Source organism: Selaginella moellendorffii, unplaced genomic scaffold, assembly GCF_000143415.4.
Source record: "Selaginella moellendorffii unplaced genomic scaffold, v1.0 SELMOscaffold_122, whole genome shotgun sequence".
NCBI classification, from domain to species: Eukaryota; Viridiplantae; Streptophyta; class Lycopodiopsida; order Selaginellales; family Selaginellaceae; genus Selaginella; species Selaginella moellendorffii.
The window spans coordinates 328,239-347,694 of NW_003314383.1; the positions used below are offsets into that span (position 1 = coordinate 328,239).

The following is a 19,456-nucleotide window of genomic DNA, read 5'->3' on the forward strand; positions in this document are numbered from 1 at the left end:
TGCTGATTGATTGATCGCGCGAGAGATCGAAAAAAGAAGAATTTTCAGAGTCATACGCACTCATCATGCTCACGCGCGGTCGAATCTTTCTTGCATACGATGGAAAGAAATCGATCAAGTGATCCTTATCATATCAGCCAAGAACACACCGACTGACACCACCATGTCAATCTCACCTTCACGTGAACATTGTATTATTATTTTCTCTAGAACAGCCAGAAAATTTTCCTTTTCAGCCGTCCAACAAATCCAAGAAATAAAAAAATGAAAAAATTACTGTCAATACTTTTCTTTTTTCTGGTCTTTACAAAGATCCACTCCCTTGAGCTATTTGCTCCAACCACACCGCAACTTGGCCCATTGGCGGCCGCTCCTCCGCCCTCACCCTCACGCACTTCTCCGCTATCTCCGCCAGCCTCGCCACCGGCTCCACATTCCGGGGCCCCTCCACCGCCCGATCCACCACCTCCGCCCACCGCCCCGTCCTAATCAACGGCCCAGCCCACTCCGCCACCCCTGCCGGCTCAAACTCGCAGTCGTACGCCTTCCTGCCGGACAGCAGCTCCAGCAGCACCACCCCGAAGCCGTACACATCACCCGCGGCAGTCATCCGCGGCGCGGTGGAATATTCCGTATCGCGGTACCCCGCGTCCGGCGGGGCGACGCGGGCCGACCACTCCGCGTCCAGGAGAATATTCGCAGACTTTACATCCCTGTGGATGACGTCCTCCTTGTGGAGGAATTCCAGGCCCCTGGCGGCCTGCGCGGCGACGCGAAGCCTCAGTCCCCACCCCAGCGGTGAGAGCCCGCCGTGGAGGTGGTCGCGCAGCGTACCGTGCGGCATAAACTCGTACATGAGGAGCCGCTCGCCCATCTCCCCGCAGTAGCCCACCAGGTTGACAATGTTGGCGTGGCGGAGCTTGCACAAGATCTCAAGCTCCGCGTCGAAATCCCGGCTGCTGCCGTGAATCCTCTGCGCCGCATTCGCGCGCTTCACCGCCACCAGCTGCCCGTCGCCCAAGACCGCCTTGTACACGAAGCCATAGCTCCCGCGGCCCAGCTCGTTCACCTCCTTGAAGTTGCCTGTGGCGTCGCGGAGCTCGGACAGCCGGTACCGCAAGGCCTCGGGCGGTTTGACGCACGGTATGCCGCCGGAGCCAACCGACTGCAGCTGCATGCCGCCGGAGGTGCCGGTGCCGGTGCCGCCGTTTTGGTGGCCGTAGGCGCCGTCCCCCGATCTCCCGCTGCCGCTGTTCCGCCACCATCTCCCTCTCCGCCGCTGCAAGCAGCACCAAGCCAACAGCCCAATCACCGCCACCACGACGCCGCCAGAGATGGCGGCACCCAGTACCGCCGCTAGGCTTACCGCACGGTGGCGCCGCTCTTCCACCCCAACAGCGCTGATCTCGGGCGCCACTGGCAACGGCGACAAGTGGCACAGCCCGCGGCACAACTTCGTCTCGCACAGCGAGCAATCAGTGCACCGCCGGTTGTCATTCGCGCCACAGGGTGCCGACACGAACGATCCATTCGAGCAGTCGCTCGCGCACGGCGCGCACACCTGCTGTGTGCTGCTCGAGCACAAGCCCGCGGTAACCACGCCCAGGCTGGACGCGTTAAAGCTAAACTCTCCCGCACCGCACGGCGCAGCGGTACACACTCCGGGGCTCGACAGCTGCAGCGGCGGCGCGAACTCCGTGCCATTCCCCCAGCACACCACGAGCAAATTATCCTCCCGTACACCGCACGTCACGACGCGCGACGAGGCCAGCGCCAAGAACTCCGTCCGGTCTGGCGCCGCCGACGCATTAAACCCCCGCCCCCAGCACATAACGCCGTGCGTGTCCTGCCGCACGGCACACCCATGATTCAATCCCAGGCTGAGAACCACGAAAGGTATACCGCGCGGTGCATCCGTCTGACCAAGCCGGTTGTCCCCCCAGCACCGAATCTCCCTCGACTTCCTCACAATCCCACACGCGTGCTCGCCGCCGGCAGACAGCGACTCAAACTCCACGTCACCAGGCGGAGCCGTGGCAGCAAGGCTGGCATCGCCCCAGCACCGCGCGGTACCGCCATCGCCGGTCTCTATACCGCAAACAAACCTCCGCCCCGCGACCAGGGACCGCAGCGTCACGCCGCGCGGCACGTTAAGGCTGTCGTCCCCGTTCCAGCAGTCCACCAGCGCGTCCTGGGAGCGAGCAGCGCAGACATGGCCGTCGCCAGCGGCGATGGAATCGTAGCTCGTGTTCTGGAACTGCTCGGGGACGATGTTGATCGACGTGAGGTTCTTCCGCCAGCAAAAGGGACGCTGGCTCCCGGCCGCGATCCCACACATAAATCCCATTCCACCCGAGAGACCCAGCATCGCCGGACCCGTCGATGGCCACTCCAAGCTCTCATTCCTCCCCCAGCAAAACACTTGCTGCTCGAACGTCGCCTCGACCGCGCAAAACAATGGATCGTCCTCCCCGTACGAGGCAGCGATAGAACACATACCGCCCAGTCCGAGAACCATCTTCGCCGAGCTCAAGAACTCGAGGAAGAACACGAAGAGAATTGTCCTGCTATAACTCAGCGATGGTGGTGGCAGTGGTGAGGATTTGCCGCCGAAAGTCATTCCTTTCCAGCCTCTTTCCCTGTGATTCCTGTCCCAGATCTTGCTGCGAATGCCACAGCCAATCTTCCTCCTCCCTGATCCTTGCTACGCGGTTCCTGCTAGAGGGCATTGAGAATTCCCTGCCTGCGAGCGATCCACTTACTAGCGGCCAGAAACCCGAGCTACCAGGCGATGATCCTCCTCCTCGGCAGCCAAGAACAGCGGGAGAAAAGCTCATCAATCTTCCTGCCAAGCTGTACATGTGCATGATCCGCCTAAAGAAAGCAACCACAGCTGGAGCGCTGCCATCTTTGCGAGAGCCACCAAAGTTTTCTCCTGCTGAATGATTAGCCGCTTGCCGCCGCCGCTGCTGCTGCTACTGCCGCTGCTAGATCCCGATTGGAGCCATCCTCATTCTTTAGTCGGGTCGGACCGAGATCCTCTGGCAATCATAGGAAGAACCAAGCTATTCGTCCCCCGCGGGGAGAAAGAATAGAAGAGACCCCAAAGAGCTAACTCCACAGCTGGACTGTGATCCCCACCACCACCACCACCACCACCACCTCCACCACTCCACCACCACCACCACCACTCCGCCACCATCACCAAATTTTTTCCAAGTACCCGTCACCCGCCCGTCACCTGCCCGTCACCCCAGCAGCAAAGCCCAGCCGTTGGACGGCACAAACGACAAACGGTCCAGGCGCTGCCGCGTGTCGGCTCCCGCTTGGCCACTGCTCTTAACTAAACATCTAGTTCCCTGCCATCCATGTCTCTCGTCCTCCTCCCCCGAGCGAGATAGAAAAGCTCTCTCCTTCTCTCGCGATTCTCCTCCGAATTTACTGGAGTGGTGGTCAATTCGATTCCCGCTGTCCACTGCTGTTGTCACTGTTCCTGACTACTTCCACACTGTTTGCGTAGACCATCCATGACTCTTGAGTTGGTCCTTGCCGAGCTTTCTTCCTGCTTTTCCGCTAAAGTTCTCGTTTCCCCCCCCCCCCCCCCCGGGAGTAAAGATCGTCGACGGGCGGAGAAAAGTGGAGTAGCAGTCCAACCAGCCGGCCAGCCAGCCAGCACCACCAGCCCAATTTGCACTGCCTGTCCCTGACCGCCTGTTCTTCTCTAAGCTTCCAGGACATCTTGACGAGCTATTCCCAGGTCGTGTACTTTGGGCCGGCCACCTTTGCCGAAAACAATCCACTCCGCCCCTCTTTATGCTCCATACTCGTCGACTGTTTTTGCTTCCTCCCAACGTGCAAACCTCTGCCGGTTTCTCCTATTCAATGTCTCTTTGCCTTTGAAATCCAAGCGACCTGACACAGCGATTTTAGTACCAGCCTTGCAAACGATATAAAATATAATGCGATGAGGATGGGCCTGTTTAAAGCTCGAAAAATTGAAAAGGAAAAGAGTTCTTACCTTGACTTAAAACATGGCACATGGTTGGATGCGTGGCACTGAAAAGTAATCAGCATCGTCGGGACCTGACAATAACAGTTCACTGGATTGAAGCTGCAAAACATTGCATCTGTTACAACACAAAAACTATGGCAGGGATTGAAACCTCTGAGACAAAAACTGGATATCTGGACACATTCACCTTTATTTCGTAAGAGTAAAAAAATTCGGCTGACTTCCAGAAAAACCTCTCGGTTTTATTCAGCACAGAGAAATACCTGGCTGGCGATCAATCGAAAAAGAAAACCAAAATAGTGTACATCCTGTGCCCCGTCACCCGCTCCCAAAGGAAAAAAAAAAGGAACATTTTACTTGGACTGAAGTAGTTGTCTAATCACGTAATGTAGAATGCCTCCATTCTCAAAATACGTCAATTCCACCTGCAATGAGAAGCGTTACCAAGAGAATCTCGAGCAAGAATTTGAAAAACGAACCTGTGTGTCAAACCGCAAAGTGCAGGTGAAACTTTTGCCTTTATCAGTCTTCACAAGAACGTCTTGCCCCGGCTTGATGTCCTTGATGTCCGAAGGAATATCAATGGTGAACCTCTCGTACCCTGTCAATCCCAGCGATTCTGCGTCCTCACCGCTCTTGAAACACAACGGGATGATGCCCATTCCCACCAAGTTGCTCCGATGAATACGCTCAAAACTCTTCGCAATTACTGCTTTCACACCCTGAAAGGAAAGGAACATTTGAAGGCAACAATAAAAACGCAACATTTTTTACCTGCAAATACGGCCCTTTGGCAGCCCAATCCCTGGAGCTTCCACTTCCATATTCTGCACCAGCAAGTATGATGGTATCATGCCCCTCGTCTTGGTATTTCTGAAAAAATAGAAGTGAAAAATAAAAATCTTAAAAAGTCAAAAAAATTTGCAAAATCAAATATACCTTGGCAGCGTCAAATACAGAAAGCTTTTCTCCAGAAGGTATATGAATTGTCTTGGGGCCAACCTCGCCTTTGAGAAACTTGTTGACAATCCGGATGTTGGCAAATGTTCCTCTTGCCATGATCTCGTCGTTACCCCGACGGCTTCCATAAGAGTTGAAGTCCTTTTTCTCAACTCCACGTTCCATCAAGTACCTGGCAGCTGGACTGTCTTTGTTGATGTTTCCCGCAGGAGATATATGATCAGTCGTGATGCTGTCCCCAAAGTTTAGAATACAATACGCATCTTTTACGCCGTGGACGCCAGGAGGGCTCTTCGTCATCGATTTAAAAAACGGGGGGTCATGCACGTAAGTAGATTCTGGATCCCACGCATATAAAGCACCAGAAGGAGCGGAAAGATTGTTCCACATTTTGTTTTCCTTCGTGATGGTCTTATATGTTGATCGGAACATGTCCGGAACCACGGCTTTTTCGACTACCTGGAGAGCGCATGTTAAAACAAAGAAAGCACGAGCTAGTCAACACCTTTGCCACTTCTTCGGACGAAGGCCAAATATCCCTCAAGAAAACCTCTTTTCCTGATTTCCCAACTCCAATAGGTTCCGTATCGAAGTCGATATCAACCTATAAGCGAATTTCTGTCAGAATCCCCAGCACGAGATGCACAGCGAAGGATCTTACCGTTCCAGCTAAGGCATATGCGACTACCAAAGGAGGTGATGCCAAGTAATTAGCTCGAGTCAAAGGATGGATACGACCCTCGAAGTTACGGTTTCCAGAAAGCACGGCAGCCGCGATCATATCTGAAATTAAGAAGTGAGAAAAATAATTCCAGCCAAAGAATTACTCACCATTGTCAGCAATGGCAGACGCTACATCTTCGTGAATTTCTCCAGAATTACCAATGCACGTTGTGCAGCCATAACCAACCAAACTAAAACCTTGCTTGTCAAGATACTCTGTCAAGCCACTGAAAAGCACGAAGGATGTCAGACAAAGAGTAATATACATGTCACTTAGTTTACCTCTGCTTAAGATACTTTGTAACTACCCCGGACCCTGGAGCAAGACTCGTCTTTATCCAAGGCTTTACTTGAAGGCCAAGTTCTGTTGCTTTTTTCGCAACAAGTCCGGCCCCAAGCATCACACTAGGATTCGACGTATTCGTACAGCTTGTAATGGCGGCAATAACAACATCGCCATGTCTGAGCTCAGCTGGTTTTCCTTCAAATTTGAACTTTGCAATTGCCGACTGCTCATCTTTAGGCACGCCAAAGCCCTACAAATAGCAGCATGTCAGATAAAAGAAAATGAATTATCGGTTTCTTACCTTGAACCCGACCTTGCTATCCAAACAATTATGCCAATCTTCTTTCATATCTTTTAAGTTTACTCGATCGTGTGGACTGAACGGTTCAACATGAGAATCTTAGCAAGTATGAAGAACCTGCCTTACCGTTTCGGACCAGACACGCAGGGCTGTACTGAATCCAGATCCAACTCCAAATACGAAGAATAAACCTTCTCGGTTTCAGGCTGCAACAACCAAGATACGTAAGAAACATGTGTAAAGCTCATATACATGCATACCTCATCGTAATCAATGAACATTTTGTTTGCTCGCAAGTAGGATTCAATCATCTCGACCTGGGCACAAACAGCATTCAGAATACGTTTGTAGAGGCCGAAAGAAACAAGTACCTTCTTCTCATCACGACCGGTCATCCGCAAATACTGCAAAGACACGTGATCCACAGGGAAAAAGCCCATGGTGGCACCGTACTCAGGAGACATATTTGCAATAGTCGCCCGATCAGCCAAGGACAGCTCTTGCATACCCTTGCCTATAAAAAGCGTGAGTAGAATACTCCAGCGAGTGCAAAACCAGAAACCTTACCATAAAACTCGACAAATTTTCCCACAACACCATGTTTCCTCAGCATCTGAGTGCACGTCAGCACCAAATCGGTAGCAGTAACTCCAGTTCGAAGTTTGCCGCTTAACTTGAAGCCAACAACCTCGGGCAAAACCATACTCATTGGCTGCAAACATGTACTCTTTGATAAACACTACAGTAGAATCAAATCTAATTATACTGACCTGACCAAGCATCGCTGCCTCAGCTTCAATACCTCCAACACCCCATCCGGCAACACCAAGCCCGTCTATCATCGTCGTGTGTGAGTCAGTCCCAACTAGACTATCCGGGTATAAAAATCCATCATTAGAAAAAACTACACGAGCTAGATACTCGAGATTAACCTGCAACCAATAGTGTCTCAGAAACAAAACTAAAATATTCGAAACAGTACCTGGTGCACAATACCCGACCCAGGCGGCACAACCAGCATGTTTTTGAAAGCTGTAGCACCCCACTTTAGAAATCCAAATCGCTCCTTGTTACGGTCGAATTCATGTTTCATGTTGGCTTCAAGAGCATTCGCAGCCCTCGCTACATCAACTTGAACTGAATGATCTATGACCAGATCAACAGGAATCTGAAAAAAATAAACGGAAAGAAGTTTGAGTCAAGAACATGAACTAAGTTAAGCTGATCACGTAGCTTACCATGGGATTAATTACGTTGGGATCCCCACCGAGCCTCTTCATCGCATCACGCATTGCAGCCAAGTCAACAACAGCAGGAACTCCAGTAAAATCCTGGAAAAGAGACAGTTAAGCTAAGAAATTACGAAAGCATCTAAACTGGTGGGCTACCTGCAAGATGACTCGTGCGGGCTTAAAAGCGATCTCCACTTGCTGGGGAGCTGTGTTCTCCCAGTCTATGATTTTCTCCACATCTTCCTTTGTGACTTGAAAGTTGTCACAGTTCCTGATGCACGACTCCAGTAGAATCTTGATGGAATACGGCAGCTTTTCTGAAAAGCCAAAGAATTTCAGTGGCCAAACCACGCACAAACAATGGGACTTACCAACGCGAGGATCGTTCAAAGCTGGCAGGCTGTAGTACTTTCCATGGCCCTCCAAAGGCTTTACCAGATTCTTGTAGGGGTTAGCTGCAAAAAACGAATCCAAGGAGAAATATTTCAGCTCTTGCGAATGCATCGCAGCGAAATCAGACCTGACGAGGAGTAGTCCCTGGAACTCCTGCGCTGTCCAGGCGCCGTCAAAACCCCGGCCTGCGCGACAGCGCATTGACCTCCTCCGATCCTAGCGCCCCTCCTGTACCAGGCGGGGGCTCCAAACGGCAGATCGGCAGCGGCCGCAGAGGAGGAAGAAAAGTACTTCGATCTAGCAGGCCTGCCGGACCTAGCCGACGACGAGCAAGCGGAGAAATTCCTGGATCCGGGATTCTCCAAATACACCGCGCGCGCCCGCAATGCCAATCGCGCCAGGCGCGGCAACTTGAGCGACGATGACACAGACATCGGGGAAGAGCCTATCGATTCTCACCAGCGCCGCCTCCTCCTCTCTCCTCAAGCAATCATCGGAATGAGAAAAGCTTCGATAGGAGATTTTCAATTCTAGGGTTCCTTCTTTTCCCTTAGAACCAACACGGGTGGAGCCGTGGCCGTCGGATGGAATGGCCATCGCCCCGCGCGCCGTCGGATCAACACGTGTGGGCGGAACGAGCACGGATAGCGACAAAAGGGAGGCCTTTCCTGATGGCGGCATTTTCATTTGCACTAATATAAGCTAAATTAGCTTGCTTCGTTGTCCCGTTCTAACAGTGCCAAAACAGCAAGACACTTGCCCACAGCACCTTCGTTAGATTTGCGACAATTCTTTGGTCCGATCAATCGATCAATCAAGGGGCGCCCAGATCGCGATCGATTGATCCCAATTCGCGATCGAATGCGCCCAATTTGACGATTTCAAGGCGCGCATTTGCATCCGCGCACCGAATTCCACGAATTTCGCTACCGGAGCTGCGAATTCCCCGATTCCCTGCTCGTCCATAGCGCCCTAATCGCATATGCCCATAATGGGCATCTGGACATGTCAAGATACCCGTACGTAACTCCCCCGCTTCCGTACAAAGATGTCAATGCCTTTTATAATGAGGTTATCAATTATCCTCCATTAGCTTGTATCGTTTCTCTTGGATCCCAGTGACTCCCATTTGGATCTCAATGACAGTGTGGAGTGGTACCTGTAGTCGGCTAAACGCGAGAAATCAAGATCGTAAAATATTACCTCGATGTGTGGGATTTCTTTCAGTGGTTTGTCCGCAAAGTAGGCATACAAGGAGCGAAGAACAGCCTGATGAAAAACGCTAGTTAAAATCCTAGCACACGAAACGAGACGAGACGATTGAGAAGAAGCAAAGCAAACCTGATGAGCAATGACAACAACCGGAGCCCTCTGGCGCTCCAACTCTATGATGACTGGCTCAAGCCTGTATGACAGAAACACTGAGAATTCAAAGGCGATAAAACTTTGTGCTTACCTCTGGATTACATCCAGATAGGATTCACCGCGAGGATATCTGTAGCGCAACTTGTCCAGCTTACGCGCTCTGAAAATGAGGTATTAGGCCAAACTCAAGAAAAAAAAGGCCAAAGTCCTTACAAGTACTCGTCTGGCATTTTCTTCCCGATTTCTTCGTAAGTCATGCCGTCACAGATTCCAGCGTTGATTTCGTCCAATGCCCGCCATTGCACCTAAGCAAGAGTTTCTATGACCATTTTCTACTATGCACATTTTTCCTGTACCTTTGGAAATCGTACAATGTGGTGGGCAGTAAGACTTGTTCTTTGAAGGGTGCTAGTCCAAATCTACAATTGACAAGTGAATCCATGGAAGTAGTTTAGCGAATAAACTTACAGATGCTGTAACTTCTGATTTAAGTTGCTTGCCGATGAAACTAGCCAGCTGAATGGCATACTGCTCTCCAGCGTCACTGCCATCAGTACCATGTACAACGCTTTCAGATCAAAAAGGTATTAAAAAGTTTACAACCTTAAAGGTGGATCGCCTCCAATCTGCCCCGTCAAATTGTACATACTTTCACCATGTCGTGTTAGAAAGATTGGACGAGGGGTAATGTGAGTGTTGACCTGGAAGACAAAGCAACAGAGCTAAACACGTCAACAAAATCGGAACTTCTTACCAGAAAGAAAACGATGCGTCCAGGCAAATATCCACTGATAGCATTTATCTGGCAAATAAATTTAGATAACTAGCGAAGCCTCAAAACGGGTTACCATACTTGTATTTGACCACCTTGCCCTGTAACAGTATCGATCATCTTGATGTAAGACCCCTCGTCCACGGTTTCATATACCTGAGAGACAGAGTGAGTGTCTGTGAGAATATAAATTGTACATTACTTTCTCATAGTTTTCACGGCGAGCTTTGAAATCTTTGAGTGCCACATTATAATCTGTTCTGTTTTATAGAAACTTAATCCAAAATGAAAGAGTGACTTTAAGCGCTTACTGGTCAGCGTAATCCGGACTTTGCTGGATTTTGAGATTGATGTTGCGATCGATTATACTCTGGTCTTTACAGATTGTTTCTAAGAAAATCACCTTCAATGTATATAATATAGCCAGATTTCAGCTCAAGAAATTTAAAAGGTGTTACCTTGCATTTGTCTTCTGCTAGTTTTAAAATCAAGTTCCTTCGTTCTTTCGTGCTATTCGTGGCATCAAAGACACCAATCTGCGTAAATCAGAATTAAAGCTACATCAAACCAGAAATGACATCACACCTGACCACCAGCGTCCATCCAGGAGAACATGTCCTCCATTGCAAGAATCGCGACCTACAAAATAAAAGATAGTCATTTGGCGCAAGCCGGACACAAGCAAAGAAAGAAGAAAGAAACGAATGCGAAATAAAAAGAAAAGGAAAAAACTCACTTCGTTTCGCGCATCAACACCTTCCTGATTGTCGCCACGAAAGAAGTCTGCAGCCTACAGTCACACATTGTTACATTTTTGTCAACCATGCTTTCACATCTACCTGAGTGCAGCCGTGTTTTAAACGCCTGTACTGGTAAGAAAAATCACACCAAAAACCTGAGAGCCCTTCAAGACAAACAAAGTGACTGACTGACTTTTCCAACGTTGAAGTGTTTAGTGTCATGACCAAGCCAACGAAGATATCTTGTTAGCTTGACAGCAGTGAAAGTTTTCCCCCTTGCTGGTAAGCCCACCTGTAGAACCCGATTCAAAGATAAGAGTTAAGAATGACGACAATCTACCAGCACAATAGCGAGTTGGCGCCGTTCTTTTGGAAGCAGCATTCTTTCAGAGACCGCTGCAGCTGCCACAGCTCCAGTGGCCTCCGGCATATCCTGAAGAGAGAAAGGAGGAGGAAACGAGTTTCCAATCATCAAGACAACCAGCAATTTATAAATGCTCACCTCTCGCTTGTCATTCAGCCCCAAATCGCCGTCCAACATACTAATATCACTGGAAATCCGGAGGAGCTTTGGAGAGTTACCGACGCTCCTGTTCACAAAGAGGCCCTGGTGGTCCTCATAACGAGGAGTTGAAGGATCCGTGCCGATAGAACGGGATGACATTCTTGCTTCTGGCGACTTTGGCGTTGTCCCCATTCCAGAAACAGTAGACTCCACTGCCAGAGGGTCTTCAGAGCCTAAAAGCACCAAGTCCTTAACAAGAATATAGTTAAGTGGTAAAGAAATATTCCAGTTTGTGAAAACAACACACCTTGATTGATACGGACCTGGGTCGTGCCAAGGCATTCTCCTTTGAAACCAATACGCCATTTTCCTGAGATTCGCAAGAAGCTCGCAATAATAATCACTCGCTATTGAAAGAAACGCATAAAAACCTTACCTCTTGTTTGGATATGGTCACTGCAAACTTAAAGCTATGAATGAAAACTTCGGAGATTTCTCTATCATCGAGAGAGAAAATGTGATCCCCAAATTCATCGCCATTGGAGATTCCAGTGCCGTCTAGAGAGAATCTGAAACGTACTTTTCCTGGAAAGCGCTATAAGCTAGCATGTAGCTAAAGTGCTATGGCAGTGGTACCTGAATCAACGGGAAAAGCTTTCGTGAGCTCCCAAGTATCCGAACCTATACGCTCCAAATCCATCTGTGACGAGCACTAGAAGAGAAAATTATAAAAAGAATAGAGAATAAAGAACTTACCGCGTTCTGGAATGATCGATCCGCTGCCGCGACGTAGACACGAGGAGAAACATCGCTGGGAAGCTCCCGATGATCAATCTTTCGCAATTTCAGCACAATGCCGGCTCCGGCGCTGGGATTTCGCAATGCGCCAGGGCTGGCGCCATCATCCATTGCCCTGATCGTCGCTGCTACAACATCATCCCTCGGCAGCACATCCCAAACCCTGAGCGATGACGCGAAGCCAAGAACAGAGAAAAGAAATCCCTATCTATCGCTGCGCTTCCTCTTTGTCAAGCACCTTCGAATATGCTTCGCAAGCCAGGACACGTAGTCTACGGCCACGTGTCATCGCGCTGTTCGATCAGCAATGGTAGAATGACGCCGGCAGCATCTTCTGCAATAGATTCTTCTCGTTGAGGCGCTATGAGCGCTATGGAAAAAGGTCAGAGCATGAAAAGGCAAGATACATTTAATTTTGCAAGCTCTTTGTGCTGAGTTGGAAGTAAAGGTGTAATGTTCATGTCCGCCACCTAGCGGTCGAGGACCTCCACCACAATTTATAGCACTCCAACACTGGATTTCCGGAAGTTGCAAAATACCTTAAGGCCGTCAACCTGGCGTTTAGATAGATGGTAAGATAGGAGAGAGTAGGAAAACATAGTAATGGCGCTGCAGTGACTTTAAAAATATTTTTAAAACAATAATTAAAATTAAAAGATTTCATTATTTATAATATAGTTATGGATTTCCTGATTCATTGCCGATATTCATTTTACTCAAACCCTAAATATAAGTTTTTCTCATAAAAATCCATAAAGGTTTTCTTAGGGCATGGCGGTCGAGTCATTTTTGAAGGCGCTGTGGGATTTGCCGCTCACTGCCGAGGAGAAGGCGTGGATCCATTTAGAGTTTATGGAAATGCCTGTGCATTTGGTAGCTAGGTACTTCATTCCTTCGACTCCACAGGACAAAGCGGCCACACTTCGCTCCTTCCTGAAAAAACTTGAAGGTAAGAAACGGCTTCTGAGCAATACATTTGTCACTAGTGCTAAAGATCGTTTTTTCAGGTAAAAAACGGGTTCCGAGCAATACATATGTCACTAGTGCTAAGGGCAATCAGCAGGTATAAACGGGTTTGTGTGCAGCCGGAGACAATGCTAGGCCAGGCCGACCGGATTTTAGTTGCCCTTCGGTGGCTGTACTTGCTAGTCGAAGGAGGTAAAGTGCAGCTCACTCATTTACGGACGGCTAGACTTCGGAAGATAAAGGTGGCGGAAGCGGATTACTACCCTGCGATTCTGTGCTTCCTGGAAGCGGCATCTTTTGGGCAGGAGGGTTTGCACTTTGGAGGAGAGGGAAACGTAAGGAAGTCGGATCTTCAGGGTTTCGTGAGCTCCAAGATGAAGGCTCCAACCAAAGTGAAGACTTCAGTCAAGCACGCAAAGGACAGTGACCCGACAGGAGTTGAGTCGAATGCACTCTTGATTGGGCAAGAAGCTGAATACTTGAGCCTGTGGCTATGGGCTGCCTTTTCTGCCGCATGGACAGGTTCTGGGTGGTGAAATATCTGCGACAAGACGGAAGTGTGGAGGTGAGTCCTGAGTTCCCACGAGCGCAGAAGCCCAATGAAACTCCGCAGCAGTTGGCCCTGATGAATCCCGCCTTCATACTGATGAAGCTGAGGGATTTGGACGACAGCGAGAGCAGGCTGTGGAGTGTTAGGCTCTGTGATATCCTTCCTGGCGTGCCGTCACTGGGATTCTCGACGTTGGTTGCATACATGGAGCAGCTGCGTGAGATACATGGTCTACGGGTTTCAGTTGTTCGTTTTCGTGGAGCACACAACGACGATATCAGCATCTCAGACCTGAACATCGTCGCTTATGGCCGCACGTCGCTTGTCATGCTCAGGAGATCGCGCTCAACGGTGTTGAAGATATGTTTGCCTGCAGATGCTGGCACCGAGAGAGAGATACATTCAGCATCGGATGATCATCCTAATCTGCGGCAACTACTGAACTGGGGGACTGTGGACGTCGGGAACAGGGAGGGTGTTTTCCAGTTTTTGGAGTTGGACGGATTTGGGGAGCCTTTCAGAGCGAAGCATATAAGTGATTTAGCTTCAACTGAGATGATGTGGAACCAGGCATTCGAAGGTCTGAGGCATCTTCACCGCAAAGGCATCCTGCATCGAGACATGAAGCCAGACAACATGCTGGTGTTTAAAGGGAATGTATTGATGACTACGACGTCTCCTGTTTCAAAACTGATCGTCAGGAATTGAGGAGAAAGGTTGGCACTCGCGGTTATCACTCGCCATCCAGCTCGATGCAGCCTTACAAAGAAGAAGACGACATCCTATCCCTTGCTCTGGCGTTCTATTCTGCAAGGCTCGGCATCACAAAGTCTTCAAGGACGGGGCGCTTGCAGATCTTACGATGCTGTTTGGACCCGCACCTGTTCCCTGCTTGCATGAGGATGGCAGTTGAGGATGCTTTGCGGAAACTCGGCCTCGATCAAGAACAGGATGATGAAGACAACAAAGAAGAAGAAAATGAAGACGAAGATGAAGATGACGATGAGGAAGGTTAAGCAGAGCATAGTTGTCGGGCACAGAAGTGGAAGCTTTTTGTACTTATCTTTTTTTTTGTCTTGTTTTGTTTCTGGTACAGAAGTAGAAAGCGGTCTAAAGGTAACTATGAAGCTATTAAAGTTTGAGGTTTTAATATTAAGGAAATATATTTCAAGCGCGAAGAATATATATATGTATATATATATATATATATATATTTCTCATAGCCTGGCCGATCAATATCCACCTTGGAAGAGACGAGGAGCTGGAAGTGCTGTTGTGACCAATCGATATCCACCTTAGAGTCACGTTCAGAAGACACGAGTGATTTATGAGCGCCGGAAGTGCGCATAGCAACAGCGGACTCCACCAGATCAACGACTCGGTTGAGGCGTTGCATTAGTCAGGCTTTTTGGTTATCAAATGCAGGTCTCGTGCCGCATCATCGCTGCTCCCGGCACCTCAGTTCCATTTCCGGGATTCGAACCAGGGTCTTCTGGCTGAGAGCCAAATATCTTGACCGACTAAATTGGTGTATTGAACCGAGATATGATTAATTAAGGGGTCAGGGCTTTAAGAATGGCCTCCTGCTTCTGCCGATCCGAGAGGCGAGCTGAATGTGGGGGATTCTGAAGCGAGAAGCGGAGCAAGCTGCCCAGAGATTTTAACGTGTTGAGAGGCACACTTAGTCGAGAGGCGAGGAGCGGCTCTCTCTCTCAACGGCTACAGGGCTTTCGTTTCCCAAGGGTCTTGAGGTAGCAATTCCAAATCCTTCGCTGCGGCTTATATGAGTTCCGTATGTGCATGGCTTCGAAATGACTCTTGGTCACCAGGCTCGTGAGCTGGATGAAGTGGAGGCTAGGTCTCTCCGACTTGAAGGAAACAGGTTGGTCTTTTCTTACTTCTTTGGATTCTAACTGAGTGGTGAAAGTTCAGATTGTTTTATGAGGGCAGCTACCTTCTGGCATGCCAGAAATACAGCCTGTGCATGCAAGGGCTTTAATCACGAGTGAAGGAGTTTTCCTGGCTGCATCTAACAGGGACACCTTTCGTTCAAGAATGTAGCTCCGAGGCATTCCTGAGGCTGAGGAAGCACTCGCAGATTGCAATATGGTGCTGGAGGCAAATCCACTACATGAAAAGTGTCTCTTCAGAAAAGCGGCCGCTCTCAGTGCATTTGGCGTACATCGTGAAGCTCTCCGCTGTCTGGAGCGGGCTCTTCTGCATGCAATTGCTTCATCAAGAAAGGCTGAGTATAGCGAGATGTTCGAAGTTCCTAGAGCAGTCAGAGAAGGGTGTTTACGACTTGGAGGACTACATATGGAACAACTGCAAGTTCAAAATGGCTCCAGAGTCTAGCGATTATGCTGGACATGTCGAGATCAAACTCACACCAAATGGCTATGGATGGAGTTTATACCTTACTAAAGATATTGAAGCTAACTCATCTAATAAATTTAATTTGCTCTGACTGGGTTTAACCCAAAGGGTAGGATGTTAAGAAAGTAAAGCTCTCAATAGAATTGCAGACCAATTGCAAGAGTGCTCAACCTTGACAGGAAGGTGAACAACTGCCAACTAGATTCCAATCTGTTTGTGGGACTTGTTTGTGTTGCAAGTGCATCTTCAAGGGTAGTCAAGCAGCTGAATGCCCTGCCCTTCAATTGTAGAGGGCTCTTTTGTTCGACTTTTCCAGGCTATCACTCTTTTCGACCCTGCTCCAGTGGCCGTAGATATGCAACACATGATACCCCGAGTAGAACTTACGCATGGAATTTGGAACGTTCGAAGGCGAAAGTTTTAATGCTCTGTTAAGCCAAGCAAGATGAAGGAATAGATTTGCGAGAGAAAATGAAGGCATTTTATGAAAACGACGTGGTTGGCCCGCAAATATTATGCAAAGGAAGCAGCACCACAATTAGAATCAAGGGGGAAAGGGGAAGAGGAAAGAATAAATTAGATCCACTAGCGGTAGTGGAGGAGAGAACCTTGGGCCGACAACGAGGAGACTCCTCTAAACCATGTAGAACTTCCAAGACCCATGACAGCTGATACAACAGATTAAAGAATTGGAGCACACACGAAGCATTTTGTGGAGAAACACAGAGTTACAAAATGGAAGACTGTCCCTCGAGCAAGCGGCACCTTTCAAGCGGGAGAGGCTTTTTTCAGTACTTGTACTAGATTTGTATGTTTTTAAGTTGCGAGCGCACACGATTTTGTTCTTCGGCTTGCTGTAACTACAGGAATCTCTATCGTACAATCTTTGTTCTCTGTTGTTCTACTGCTGTTCATTGTTCTTGGTGATGCAGAACAGATTGTTTGATTCGATCGATTTTGAAACTAGACATATAAGTCATGCCAGTTATAAGTGGGGACGATGTGAGCTCAGGGCAGGCTGTTATTCTCTCTGTACTTCTCTCCATCCCTCTCGTTCCATTCCCTGCTTGCTTGGCTATCTATTCCTTCTGATTCAGGGAGTTCTTCCCCCCTGGTTGTCTCATTTATTCAATACAATGGACCTGATAGAGATCGGGGTCCTTGGACACAAGGCCGTGACATATGCAGCAACAAACATCATCAAAACAGGACAAGCCAGTTGCAAGTTATCTTTGCAACCACGATGCACTATCACTTTTGGAGCATCTTTCCTCTTTGGACGCGGGTATTTGGCTAGCTACAGACATTGGTGATGCAGACTGGCTGACATCACTCTCTTTGGCCTGTGGATATATTGTCATGGCATTTTCGAAGGAGTTACCTTATGGCCACTGTTTTGGATAAAGGTATTAGGCCAAACCTTGTACTGTTGGTATCTTTCCTTTGGTATGATCCTCCTCTTTGGTAATGTCAGCCCAAATGCATTTTTAGAACTTTGCAAAAAAGTTCATTTAGTCTTAAACCAAATCCACCATCAGCCATCTTTCTGCGTTCAACTCTTCAAGAAAATGTTGCAATAGTATTAGGTTAAAGATTAGCAAAAAAAACTCACATTCTAGATGCAAGAATCATCATATAACACCTTTGATACATGAACTAACTTATCATGTGGCATGGAATATTCAACACATCAACTTACTGATGCTTCCTTGATCTCGACACAGCCCAATTGCTCTCTGCTTACTAGTGGCAACCTCACCAATTATATATGTCTCTTTCTAGGAAAGATCTTGTGCCGATAAAACAAGTGATGATCTGCCACAAGTGCAAACAAGCACATGCCCAGCCTCACAGTACACTGTTGATACCGACACAAGATCTCTGAACACACTCACTCTATAATATTTGACACAATGGGATTTATGTTGTTTAGCCATGCTCCTATCTTTCAGCTCTAAGATTCTCGGGATCTTGCCACCTCAGAAGCCCTAATCTACATCACTGTTTGAGTGCAACCCAAGTATACCTCCAATTGCCATTCTTACTCCAGTTTGCAACATTATTGGCAAATGAATAGCCTGCCCTGTGCTCTTGCTTTATATCATCTCCACTGTTACTTACGGAAATGACTCATAACACCAGGGGATGAGCTCCACGAAGAAGTTGCCTATTGTTGGCCCAAGTCGAGCCCAAGGTGTGTGGTGGTGGTCCGTGATGCAGCTTAGAGACATGGAAGACATTATGAATCCAGCACCCAGTGGAAGCTCCATCTGGAGTGCAATGTCGTTCACTATGGCTGCATTGCACTTCTCCAGCGGGATTTTTGGCTGCCATCTTCCCCCAGCAGTCACCTGTGGGGTTCTCTCCTCCCCTTGTTTGTCAGACCTGACTCCACGCATCCGGTCTATCAATTTCTGGTCTGTGCCTCCTGGAAGAAGTGGAACCGTTGATGAGCCCTGGAACCAGTCAGCTGGCGAGCTGGCCCCGTCCATCGATACTTGAACACATCCTTCTCTCCTGGCATTCCTGGAGTTGATCTTGCCACTCTAAACTTCAAGTCCAGTCCTTTGGTCCTTTGCTTTCTTGATCAGTCTTTCTGCCATGCAAGCGCACCTCCAGTTGATCTTGGCGATCCAAGATCTGCTCCTGCTGCGAACCGAGCTGCCAGAGAGACTGATCAAGATTGTTGCATGGCCAAATACTGCTCATTTCCATGCTTCTGATCCGTCAGATACTGCTGCATGAATGCTTGCAGCACATTCTTGATCTCCCCCAGCCCCTCCAATGAGGATGCCACGTCAATATCTGGCTCCAACGTCACATTGGCCGCCTTGTGCATGGCGAAAAGCCCTAGCCATTTCTGCCGTGACCCCGATCATGGAACCCTGGCTGCTCCTGGGAGACGGAGACAGCCTCTCAATCGGACAGCTCTCTTCCCGCTCCCTCATCCTCACAGATTAACATGAACGCCCAGAGGATTGGCGCTCTGATACCCAGGATCTAACTATTCTACCGTGGTGCCAAGTTTGGAATGAAGCACCTGCTCTATAATTGCTCTCACCTTGCTGAACAAAATGATTATAGGGAGGCGAATTTCGAGAGTCGAACTCAATACTCCTATCATACCACTAGACCATTGGATTAATCGCGTTGCTTTTGCTTTTCATGCTATGAGCCTTTAGATTTGAGAATGAAGCAAAGAAGACAATTTGATGAATCTTTTGTTGGTGGTTGCAGACTTTCATGGGGGCTTGGATGGATTTTAGCATGACACGAAACTGGACTGTTTGCTGCTATTTCCCGTAGCCGATATTGCACCGATGAATCCAGCAAACAACAGCAATGAGGAACTGATGATCAACAAAAGAAAAACCGCACGGAACTCATCCATTTCGTGACGAATCATATAACAATCGCTCTCAAGCAGGAAACAAAACAGGCCATTGGACTTCCTCCTTTTGTTTCTCAATTGTTCAT

At 48.6% G+C, this 19,456-nt stretch overlaps 3 protein-coding genes and 1 long non-coding RNA gene across 5 annotated transcripts; 1 reads left to right on the forward strand and 3 right to left on the reverse strand.

The window, feature by feature from the left end:
- Positions 1-177: 177 nt before the first annotated feature.
- Positions 178-3,122, reverse strand: LOC9632931 (serine/threonine-protein kinase-like protein CCR1). Its single transcript, XM_002991669.2, has one exon. It carries the CDS (start codon positions 2,618-2,620, stop codon positions 305-307), a length of 2,316 nt encoding a protein of 771 aa, XP_002991715.2. The 5' UTR covers positions 2,621-3,122; the 3' UTR covers positions 178-304.
- A 1,060-nt stretch (positions 3,123-4,182) lies between these two features.
- LOC9632932 (aconitate hydratase, cytoplasmic) lies at positions 4,183-8,447 on the reverse strand. Its single transcript, XM_024665414.1, has 19 exons — positions 8,035-8,447; positions 7,886-7,969; positions 7,671-7,831; positions 7,521-7,613; positions 7,265-7,450; positions 7,053-7,214; positions 6,850-6,994; positions 6,654-6,796; positions 6,543-6,599; positions 6,409-6,488; positions 6,283-6,358; positions 5,978-6,231; positions 5,804-5,922; positions 5,634-5,755; positions 5,478-5,576; positions 4,952-5,431; positions 4,787-4,885; positions 4,492-4,734; positions 4,183-4,437 (listed from the first exon to the last, which is right to left on the reverse strand). Exons 1-19 carry the CDS (start codon positions 8,339-8,341, stop codon positions 4,366-4,368), a joined length of 2,982 nt encoding a protein of 993 aa, XP_024521182.1. The 5' UTR covers positions 8,342-8,447; the 3' UTR covers positions 4,183-4,365.
- Positions 8,448-8,554: 107 nt separating this feature from the next.
- On the reverse strand, positions 8,555-12,299 carry LOC9633387 (6-phosphofructo-2-kinase/fructose-2,6-bisphosphatase). Of its 2 annotated transcripts, none has more exons than XM_024665415.1 (23): positions 12,046-12,299; positions 11,926-11,989; positions 11,726-11,874; positions 11,597-11,659; positions 11,287-11,538; positions 11,125-11,217; positions 10,978-11,076; positions 10,884-10,913; positions 10,781-10,834; positions 10,630-10,683; positions 10,503-10,580; positions 10,356-10,447; positions 10,247-10,304; positions 10,126-10,200; positions 10,027-10,074; positions 9,876-9,973; positions 9,741-9,816; positions 9,629-9,691; positions 9,486-9,577; positions 9,364-9,432; positions 9,249-9,312; positions 9,111-9,176; positions 8,555-9,066 (listed from the first exon to the last, which is right to left on the reverse strand). In XM_024665415.1, exons 1-23 carry the CDS (start codon positions 12,196-12,198, stop codon positions 8,983-8,985), a joined length of 1,974 nt encoding a protein of 657 aa, XP_024521183.1. In that variant the 5' UTR covers positions 12,199-12,299; the 3' UTR covers positions 8,555-8,982. The 2 variants fall into 2 exon arrangements, with proteins under 2 accessions (XP_024521183.1, XP_002991717.2); XM_002991671.2 differs by having other exon boundaries at positions 11,926-12,001.
- A 2,892-nt stretch (positions 12,300-15,191) lies between these two features.
- Positions 15,192-16,037, forward strand: LOC112342883. The gene is made up of 3 exons (XR_002991102.1): positions 15,192-15,354; positions 15,433-15,485; positions 15,536-16,037. It is a non-coding gene; the product is annotated as an uncharacterized LOC112342883 (long non-coding RNA).
- Positions 16,038-19,456: the final 3,419 nt, after the last annotated feature.